Raw genomic sequence first — 11646 nt, forward strand, 5'->3', positions numbered from 1 at the left:
CACATCCCTGACAGCCTGGGTCACACACTAACAGGAGTACATATTCCCCATTACAGATCTCCCTGAGGACCTGGGTCACACACTAACAGGAGTACATATTCCCCATTACAGATCTCCCTGAGGACCTAGGTCACACACTAACAGGAGTACATATTCCCCATTACAGATCTCCCTGAGTACCTGGGTCACACACTAACAGGAGTACATATTCCCCATTACAGATCTCCCTGAGTACCTGGGTCACACACTAACAGGAGTACATATTCCCCATTACAGATCTCCCTGAGGACCTGGGTCACACACTAACAGGGGTACATATTCCCCATTATACATCTCCCTGATGGCCTGGGTCACACACTAACAGGGGTACATATTCCCCATTACAGATCACCCTGAGGACCTGGGTCACACACTAACAGGGGTACATATTCCCCATTACAGATCACCCTGATGGCCTGGGTCACACACTAACAGGAGTACATATTCCCCATTACAGATCTCCCTGAGGACCTGGGTCACACACTAACAGGAGTACATATTCCCCATTACAGATCTCCCTGAGGACCTGGGTCACACACTAACAGGGGTACATATTCCCCATTACAGATCTCCCTGAGGACCTGGGTCACACACTAACAGGAGTACATATTCCCCATTACAGATCACCCTGAGGACCTGGGTCACACACTAACAGGGGTACATATTCCCCATTACAGATCTCCCTGAGGACCTGGGTCAAACACTAACAGGAGTACATATTCCCCATTACAGATCTCCCTGAGGACCTGGGTCAAACACTAACAGGGGTACATATTCCCCATTACAGATCTCCCTGAGGACCTGGGTCACACACTAACAGGAGTACATATTCCCCATTACAGATCACCCTGAGGACCTGGGTCACACACTAACAGGGGTACATATTCCCCATTACAGATCTCCCTGAGGACCTGGGTCAAACACTAACAGGAGTACATATTCCCCATTACAGATCTCCCTGAGGACCTGGGTCAAACACTAACAGGGGTACATATTCCCCATTACAGATCTCCCTGAGGACCTGGGTCACACACTAACAGGAGTACATATTCCCCATTACAGATCACCCTGAGGACCTGGGTCACACACTAACAGGGGTACATATTCCCCATTACAGATCTCCCTGAGGATCGCTCTGGGTCACACATTAACAGGAGTTCATATTCTCCATACAGACCACCCCGAGAGCCTGGGTCACACACTAATAGGAGTTCTTATTCCCCATTACCGATCACCCTGAGGACCTAGGTCACACACTAACAGGGGTACATATTCCCCATTACAGATCTCCCTGAGGACCTGGGTCACACACTAACAGGAGTACATATTCCCCATTACAGATCTCCCTGAGGGCCTGGGTCAAACACTAACAGGGGTACATATTCCCCGTTACCGATCACCCTGAGGACCTAGGTCACACACTAACAGGGGTACATATTCCCCATTATACATCTCCCTGACGGCCTGGGTCACACACTGACAGGAGTACATATTCCCCATTACAGATCACCCTGAGGATCGCTCTGGGTCACACACTAACAAGACTATACGTATTCACCGTTAAGGATTTCTTGTGGCCTCGGTTTCTCACTAACATGAAAGTGTGTTCAGCATTACAAATTTCCTGCAGCCTGGGTGACACCTTAATGCAAGAATACGTCTGTCCATTCCAGCTGTTCTGTGAACCTGGTCCACTCTCTAACACAAGTATACATTTACTGTTGCAGCCTTCCTAGGAACCTGGGTCACACTCTAACATGAGAGTTTGTTCACCATTGTACTCTGTGAAGCCAGGTCACTCTGTAACCCATGTGAGCACTAACCTTCTTTACTGCTGTTTGTTCTCCGTTGTGCTATCTCCACATTGGTGAGGGACAGACGCTGTCGGTCAATCAGCCGCTGTGTCTCCTGTTCCCAATATTGATCCTTCAGTGATGTCTGCATCCACGGCTGCCGAGGGATATCCTTCTTGATCACACTGTCAAAGTAGGTTATCTGGACATCATCCAAAACTCCAACATGAATGAATTTAGGAAAATCATTGCTGTTCAGCATCGAGGTGTAGTAATACCTCAGGGAGTGTGATTCTGTCAAAGATAAAAACCAAATCTGTCTCAGGGTGATCAATAAAACCATAAGACCTAGGAGCTGAGGTGGTCTACTCAGCCCATCGCGTCGGTTTCGATGAGATCATGGCTGATCTGCTAGTCTGCAAATCCTCTTCCCTACCATTTGCCCCATAACACTTGATTCCTGACTGATTTGAAATCTCAGCCTTGAAAATCCATAACAAACCCGCCTCTAGATTTATTTGTGAGAAAGAATTTCACCGATTCACCACCCTCAGAGGGAAAGGACTTCCTCAATTCTGTCTTAATCATGCAACCCCTTATTCTGAGATTATTCCCTCTGGCCCTGGACCTTCCCAGAAGGGAAGCAACCTTTTGGAGCTCAGGTTGAGGTTCTGGACGTTCCAAACCCAGTATGGTGACCAAACGGACATTGCAGCTCAGCGAGCAAACTTACACCAGGGGGAACAACCTTTCCGCATCTCCCCCGTCGAATCCCGGAAAAATCTTTGATGTTTCAATAAGATCAGGTATCATTCTCCTACAGTGCAATGAGGCCCAAATTATTCAACCACTCCTCACAACTCACTCCCTTCATTCCTGGCACCAGCCTAGTGAACATTCTCCGGTCTGCCTCCAATGCTCGCACATCTATCCTTACAAAAGAGGCGCAAAACCTTTCACAGTATTCCAGCTGTGACCTGACCAAGGCCTTATATAGTTTCATCAAAACCTTCCTAATTTTATATGCCAATCCCTTTGACATAGACACCAACATTCCATTTGCTTTTTCTAATATCTGCTGAACTTACACGCCAGCTTTTTTTGTGATTTACACAGAGACTCTCATATTCCTCTGTGCTGTAGTTTTCGGCAGTCTTTCTCCATTTAAATAATATTCAGCTCCCCAGTTCTCCTGCCAAAGTGAATTACTTCATATTTTCCCACAATATATTCCATTGGCCATGTTTTGTCCACTCACTTGTTTATATCTCTTACTGATTTTTTCTAACAGCATTAGCACTTGTCTTCCCACTTACTTTTGTGTAATCCATCAACTTGGCTACAGTAACTCCTTCAAGTTATTGACATATATCATAAATATTTGTGGCCCCAGCACAATCTCTGGTGCACTCCACCTAGGCTGCCATCTTGATAATACCCTCTCTTAGCCCAACTCTCTGTCTTCTATTAGTTAACCAATCCTATATGCATGCAAAAGTATTGCCTCCAACAACAGGAATACTTCACTTATTACATAGCTTAGCAAGTATTACTTAATCAAGTGCCTTCTGAAAATCTAAGTATATTATATCTACTGTTTCCCTTTTATCTATCCTGTTTGTTACTTCCTCAAAGAATTTGTATAAATTTGTCAGGCATGCTTTCCCCTTCATGAAGCTTTACTGACTCTGTTCATTTATATTATGTGTTTCTAAATTCCCTGCCATTACATCCTTTTAAAGAGACTCTAATGTTTCTCCCGTAACAGATATTAAGCTAACTGGCCTATAAATACCTGTCTTTTTCCTATCTTTCCTTCTTAAATAGAGGTAGGAGAAAGGGGGGACTGTAAATACTGGAGAGTCAGAGTTGAAAAGTGTGGTGCTGGAAAAGCGCAGCAGCTCAGGCAGCATCAGAGGAGCAAGAGAGTCGACGTTTCGGACATAAGCCCTTCATTAGAACATTCCTGATGAAGGGCATATAGCCAAAAGGTCGACTCTCCTGCTCCTCGGATTCTGCCTGACCTGATGCGCTTTTCCAGCACCACACTTTTCAACTTCTTAAATTGACATGTTTGACAGTTTTCCAATCTGCTGGGGCTTTTCCAGAATCGAACTAGTCCTGGAAGATTCCAGCCAGTGCATCTACTATCTCTACAGCTACTTCCTTTAGTATCCTCAAATACATCCCATCAGGTCCATGGGACTTAATGGTTTTTAAACCCCATTAGTTTCCTCTGTTGAAAGGTATTTACGTCCTCTCCTCCTTTTGTCACTTAATTATGTTGCAATGTTGGAATGTTATTAGCATCATGTACTGTTGAGATCATTGGAAAGTATTTATTCAGCTCCTCTGCCATTTCCTGGTTCTCCAGTGTTAGTTCCGCAGTCTCGTTTTCCTAGGGACCTGCATTTCCTCTCTCTGCCTTTTCAGATATTTAAATAAGCTCTTGCTGACTGTCTTCTTATTACTTTCAAGTTTCCCTCAAGTTTTAACTTTTCCCTCTTCATTAATTTCTTGGTCTTTTTTCATTGATTTTGAAGGTGTTCCCAATCGTCTGGCTTGCTACTAATTTTTGCCACATTTAATTTAAACTTATCTTTAATTGGACGATCTCGTTAACCTCCCTGTTGGCTCATGCTCTTTCTAAAGTCGCCTTCTACTCAATGGGATGGACCATATATAGTCGAGTAAAAGTCAATTCTTTTTAAGGTTAAGTTTATGGAGTCAACTATTAGCTGGATACCACTTTCGAGGGGCTGAAATTCATGCCCGTCAAAATCTTTACCATATCATTCGCAGAAGCCCAACTGATCTCTAAACAAATAAAGAAACAAAAACATCGATTACGGTAATTCTGAACACCCGGAGTGGAGCGAGCCAAGTGGCACACTAACTCATAAATGTTGACTAGATTACTTTCAGTGTGGAAACAGGCCCTTTGGCCCAACAAGTCCATACCAAACCACACCCATTTACCCCTGCACCAATTTAACATAGCCAATTCACCTAACCTGCACATTTCTGGACTGTGGGAGGAAACCGGAGCACCCAGAGGAAACCCATGCAGACACGGGGGGAATGTGCAAACTCCACACAGACAGTCGCCTGAGACAGGAATTGAACCCGGGTCTCTCGCGTTGTGAGGAAGCAGTGCTAACCACTGTGCCACCGTGCCACCCATGACCTGCTACCTGTGAAGAACTAGGGTTGACTTTTACAAGTCATATATGGAAAATTCTAGATTTTTTTGGCCGAAAATAAGGGGTTGACTTTAACAGGAGATCGACTATTACACGAGTATATATGATATCTCTGCTGTGAGGTTGTAAATGTCTTTAAATATCAGCCATTGGTCCCCAGTCTTCAAACTTTTTTCCCAGTTCATTCCCGCCAACTCTACACTTATTCTTTTGTTTGAGTGTAGCACAATTGTTTCTGACCCAGGTTCCTCCCTCTCAAACTGAACGCTAAATTCTACCAGGTGATGGTCACTTATTTTGACTCTAACACCATTTATAAAGCCTGTCTCACTATACAGTACCAGATCCAAAAGAGCCTAACCCTTGGTTGGGTCCATAACATATTGGTCAGGAATCTGTCCTGAATTCTTCCTCATGGCTACCTCTGTCAATCAGACTACCCCAATGTCTATGAAGATTAAAGTTACCCATTATTAATGTACTACCTTTGTTATATACCCTCATTATCTCCTGGTTCATTCTCTGTCCCGTTAGGGGTCCATAAACTAATCTCCTTGGGTTTCCTTCCCTTGACATTTCTGACGTCCACCTGTATGACTTCTACACCTTCTGATCCAAAATCATTTATTGCTGTTGTATTTACCCCAGCAGGGTACAAACACTACCTCACCAGCCTTCCCTTCCTTCCTGTCTTGTTGAAAGGTCCCAAGCATCTGAATATTTCATTCCCAGCTTCAATCTCCTTGGAATTTGTCTGTGTTTGTGCCATTTGTTTCATTTATTTTATTGCAAAAACTGCAAGCATTCAAACAAAAATCCATTAACTTTACCTTTTCCAAAACATTTTCCTCCCATGTTACCCTTTTTGCCACTGTTTTTTCCATGTCCTTTCCATTCCAGCTATGGTATTCCAAGTAGCTTATTCGGTCATATTTCGCTTTGTAAGTTTACATTCCCCCTCCCCCCCACCATCCGTTGAAAACCCTCTTTACAGCCCTTATTATTTGAGTCACCGGGGCCACAGGTCTCTGGTTAGTTCAGGCTAAGCCCATTCCATTGAAATTCCTTATACCCCAGTGTTATGCCACTGCCCATAAACTGAAACCCGCTGTACCCTCACCAATCTCTGAGCAACACATTTAGCACCCTGACCTTTTTAAACTTATGGTGAAAAGTGTGGGGCTGGAAAAGCACCACAGGTCAGGCAGCATCTGAACAGCAGGAGAGTTGACATTTTGGGTATAAGCCCTTCATCAGGAATGTGGTTGGGAAGGGAGGGGGGAAGAAAGGGGGTTCAGAAATAAATAGGAAGGAGAGGGTGGTGGGAAGGTAGCTGGGAAGGCGATAGGCAGATGCAGTTGGTGGGGGGACGGTGATAGTAATAGACCCTATGCCAGTTTGCCTGTCGGGGTAGTAATTCAGAGACTCTTACCTCAGAGGTTCTGCTTTTCCATTTAACCCCTAACTGTTCAAGACCTTTCAGCAGAACCTCCTTTCTGGTCCACCAAATGTCATTGGTACCAATCGTTTCGACTCAAGTTCCTCCCTCGCAAACTGAATGCCAAATTTCACCATGTGATACACCGCACTCCACCCCCAAGCCCAGGCTGGGCAAGTCAGCTTTTGGAACACCTGCTCACCACTGCTTGGAACTTTCCCTAACCCCCTACTTATCCCGTCCATTCTCACAACGACAACCTTACTCCTTTCCCCACTTGAATGGCTCCATGTTGCAAGGTGCCATGGTGGGTTGACTCATCCCCACTTACATCGAACAATCCTGGAGGGATTGGGACCGGTGATGGCCAGGATTGTGTTGGAATGAGGGACTGAATGAGGGATGTGGAATGTGGTTTGTAGGGAACCCTGATAGTGCGCCTGATCAGAAGCACTATGTATCCATGATAATAAAACCTGCTCATACACTACTGGAGGTGAGAATGGAGGAGGCTGAGATGACAGGTTCAGGAATGTAACAGACAAATGAAGACAAAGTCAAAGAGGTGTAAAGCATGGACACACATCCTTCTGTCCAACTCATTCGTGCTGACCAGATATCCAACATTAATATAGTCCCAGTTCACAGCATTTGGTCCGTATCCCTCTGAACCTATTCATATACCCATCCAGATGCCTATTAAATGTTGTAATAGTACCAGCCTCCACCACTTCCTCTGGCAGCTCATTCCATACACGCACCACCCTCTGTCCTTAGGCTCTCTTTAAATCTTTCCTCTCTCACCTTACACCTATACCCTCTAGTTTTGGACTCCCCTACCTTGAGAAAAAGACCTTGCCTATTTACCCTATCCATGTCCCTCGTAGAGTCGTAGAGAGGTACAGCATGGAAACAGACCCTTCAGTCCAACCTGTCCATGCCGACCAGATATCCCAACCCAATCTAGTCCCACCTGCCAGCACCCAGCCCATATCCCTCCAAACCCTTCCTGTTCATATACCCATCCAGATGCTTATTAATTGTTGCAATTGTACCAGCCTCCACCACTTACTGTGGCAGCTCATTCCATACATGTACCACCCTCTGCATCAAAAAGTTGCCTCTTAGGTCACCCGTCAGCTTCCGAAGCTTCAGGGAAAACAGCCCCAGCCTATTCAGCCTCTCCCTATAGCTCAAATCCTCCAACTCTGGCAAATCCTTTGTAAATGTTTCTGAAACTTTTCAAATTTCACAACATCCTTCCTATAACAGGGAGGCCAGAGTTGTACAGTAGTCCCCCTTGTACCTGTGTGGTGTACGTTCCAAGACCCACCGTGAATGTCTGAAACCGCGGATAGGTGTGAACCTATTCATTTCAATGGGAAACTTCGTTTCCTGGCAGTCCCCTGGTCCCTGGTTCTGGAATGTTCCCTATAAAATGTTCAGGCCGCAGTAAACCGTGGGTAACTAAAACCGTGGAAACTTTCAACTTCAGTTTGACACTTCCAGAGAACAAACCATGTTTACAAACCAAGTTGGGAACATAAGAAAGGAAATACTCAGGAAGACCAGTACTGAGTAAGTGCTACACTGTTCAAGGGTCACTACCATGGGAATGCTACACTCTCAGAGGTACAGTACAGCAGGAACACTGCGTTGTTAGAGAATCAGTACTGTGGGAATGTTAAACAAAACAAAAACCCTGCAGGTTCTGGAAATCAGAAACAAAAACAGAAATTGCTTGAAACACTCAGCAGATCTGGCAGCATCCTGTGGAGAGGAAGCAGAATTAACGTTTCGAGTCCAGCGATCCTTCTTCAGAACTTCCAATGCTGCCAGACCTGCTAGAGTGTCAAAGGAACAACATTGATAAAGTGCGATGCTATCTGAGGCTCAGCACTGAGGGAACACTGCATTGTTGGTGAGTCAGTATTGTGGGAATGCTATAGTGGCAGAGGGCCAGTACTGAGGGAACACTGCATTGTTGTTGGGTCAGTATTGTGGGAATGCTATAGTGGCAGAGGGACAGTGCTGAGGGAACACTGCATTGTTGGTGGGTCAGTATTGTGGGAATGCTATAGTGGCAGAGGGACAGTACTGAGGGAACACTGCATTGTTGTTGGGTCAGTATTGTGGGAATGCTATAGTGGCAGATGGACAGTACTGAGGGAACACTGCATTGTTGGTGGGTCAGTATTGTGGGAATGCTATAGTGGCAGAGGGACAGTACTGAGGGAACACTACATTGTGGTGGGTCAGTATTGTGGGAATGCTATAGTGGCAGAGGGACAGTACTGAGGAAACACTGCATCATTGGTGGGTCAGTATTGTGGGAATGCTATAATGGCAGAGGGACAGTACTGAGGGAATAGTGCATTATCAGAGGGCCCATACAGAGTAAGTAACAACACTGTCAGAGGACCAGTACAGTGAGAATTCTGTAGTGGCAGACAGACAGTACTAAGAGAAAGTGCACTATCGGAGGGTCAATACTGAGTAATTAGCCACACTGTAGGAGGAATTCTACAGTGGCAGTGGGCCAGTACTGAGGGTACAGTGCACTATCAGATGGTCAGTTCTGAGGAAATAGCTATACTGTACAAGGTAAAAACAATGACTGCAGATGCTGGAAACCAGATTCTGGATTAGTGGTGCTGGAAGAGCACAGCAGTTCAGGCAGCATCCAAGGAGCTTCGAAATCGACGTTTCGGGCAAAAGCCCTTCAAGCTTTTGCCCGAAACGTCGATTTCGAAGCTACTTGGATGCTGCCTATACTGTATAAGGGTCAGTACTGTAGGAATGCTGCAATGTTAAGAGGAACAGTACTGAATAAGTGCTACACCATCAAAGCGTCCATACTGCAGGAATGTCAAAATGTCAGAGGGACAGTATTAAGTGCGAAACTTGAAGGGAGCTTGGCACTATTGGAAGTGCGGCCTTTCACATTAGATGTTAAATCAAGGTCCCTTCTGCCACTCTTGTGGTTTTCAAAGGACTCTGGCGTTCCATTTCAAAGAACAGCAATATCTTTGGGAATGATATTGATCTCTGAAGTGGCACCAGCAAGGTGGATTATCTGATTAATGTAAAATAGCAGGATCTTGTTTGTTAAACTGATTGCCTGCCACACTCATTTTGCACTAGGAACTGTATTTCAAAAGCCACTTGCTTGACTGCAAAGGGCAGTCAATCAGATGTGTTGAAATACACCCATCCTCAGCATTTCCCACAAGCCTATCACAACCTCACCCACACACTCTCAAGCATCGATCTGCACTCAGCTTTCTGATGGCCTTTATCGTACATGAACTCTCCTTTCTCAGTAGAATCTTTCTGCTCCTTTACTGTTTCATTGATTGCTCTCATTGTCACATGCACTTTTCACTGCCACTTGCGTCAACTTTAGACTGGGCCTCGCCCTAAGGGTAGACTTTGCTCTCCAAGTGGAATTCTCGTCCTTTAATAGAATTACTTCAATCTTATACTCCTCAAGACTTCTCCCCATGCTAAATTGCCCATAATGTTCAGGGATATGGAGGTTAGGTGCATTAGTCAGAGGAAATGTAGAGTATATGGGGAAGGGGAATGGGTTTTGGGTGGGCTACTCTTCGGAGGGTCGGTGTGGACTTGTTGGACTGAAGGGCCTATTTCCACACTGTTGTCGTATTCAAAACAAGTTGAAAGATGGGTCAGGAAAGATTGCAAAAGTTCAGAAATTCTCCCACAGCGATCCAATCGATGCGAAAACTAAAATTCTGGATTCGTGGTGCTGGAAGAGCACAGCAGTTCAGACAGTATCCGAGATTTTACTGCTCCTTGGATACTACCTGAACTGCTGTGCTCTTCCAGCACCACTACTCCAGAATCTGGTTTCCAGCATCTGAAGTCATTGTTTATACATACATCTCCTGGCCTCTCTGACCTTCTCCACCCTGCTGTCAGGAGACCTGGACACAAATCCCATTGGAATCTCCCAGACTCTGCTGCTTTCAATGTGTGAAAGATCAGGCTGGCTGTATAACAGGCGGCTGATCAAACATCCCCCATTTCAAACTCTCCCCAAGAGATTCACATTCACCCCAGACACAGAGAGAGAGAGAGAGAGAGAGAATGGAAAGCTGAATTCTGTACTTACCGGGAGAGACCCGGGAAAAACACAGGGAGATGGAGAAAAGGATCAGCAACATTCTGGGAATCCACTCTCCCTATTCCCATCAGGGACTGGGAATAAAACACTCCGAGAGCGAACAAATCAATTGTTGTTTATAAACTGGAAAACAAAAACCAAGTTTCCCGAAACACCACTTTCGGTTGAACTTCGACCATTTCCCGGTTACAATCAGGAACTGGTTAGACTCTGAAAACCACTCAATTACAGGGAGGAGCAGTGACTCGTCACCAGTTACCGGGAGGATAGATCTCAGACAGGTTACAATTCAGACTCTGAAACGGGAACAGTATTTGGACAGCCTCCTTCAGGCGGTGATAAACGCATCAAGTCTCTTGAAGTGAATTTGACAAAGTCCCAAGCCACATTTTTTTCATTTTCCACCCTCCGTGTTACTGAGGGGTAGCCACAGGATGAACAGGGTCCCTGATTACTCCCGGGGGAAAAGGCTGCAGTGCTCTGACATTGCCTTCTGCAGGATGTCCTCAATGTGAAGGGTTCCCCTCTCTCACAGACTGCCATCAGGCGGATTGGGAAGATTGACGGGCTGAGAAACAGGGCAGGCAAGGAACAGCAACTCCTGGAGCGGAACACACAAAAAGCAGGAAGTGCTGGAGAAACTCAGCAGGTCTGGCAGAGAAAACAGAATCCAGTAACCCTTTTTCAAAACTTGGTGAAAACGAACAGATGAAAGATTGATGGGAAGGTGTGAGCAGGGAGTGGGTTCGAGCCCAGTGAACTGAAGGTACAGCCCTCAGTGTGGGCTGATGGTAACGTGGGATCATTGAGATGCCAGAATGAAATGGGGGGCAGGTATCTCAGAGGGGCCCAGAGGAGATTAGATTACATTAGATTACTTTACAGTGTGGAAACCATGTACAGAGAGCCCAGTGTGGGGGTTAATGGGGTGGGTCATGTAGAGAGAGCCCAGTGTGGGGGTAATGGGGTGGGTCATGTACAGAGAGCCCAGTGTGGGGGTTAATGGGGTGGGTCATGTACAGAGAG

The 11646-nt window shown here is 45.6% G+C and overlaps 1 protein-coding gene across 1 annotated transcript in view; it reads right to left on the bottom strand.

Moving 5' to 3' along the window:
* LOC140455451 (class I histocompatibility antigen, F10 alpha chain-like) overlaps positions 1 to 11118 on the bottom strand; it is a 28249-nt gene extending 17131 nt beyond the window's left edge. Inside the window, exons 1-2 of the mRNA XM_072550326.1 lie at positions 10609 to 11118; positions 1863 to 2126 (exon numbers count right to left, since the gene is read on the bottom strand). Coding sequence (XP_072406427.1) covers positions 1863 to 2126; positions 10609 to 10660 — 316 coding nt within the window. The 5' untranslated portion in view covers positions 10661 to 11118. The remainder of the gene's footprint in view (positions 1 to 1862; positions 2127 to 10608) is intronic.
* Between the last annotated feature and the right edge of the window lie 528 nt (positions 11119 to 11646).

This window comes from Chiloscyllium punctatum, chromosome 30 (genome assembly GCF_047496795.1).
Source record: "Chiloscyllium punctatum isolate Juve2018m chromosome 30, sChiPun1.3, whole genome shotgun sequence".
Lineage (NCBI taxonomy): Eukaryota > Metazoa > Chordata > Chondrichthyes > Orectolobiformes > Hemiscylliidae > Chiloscyllium > Chiloscyllium punctatum.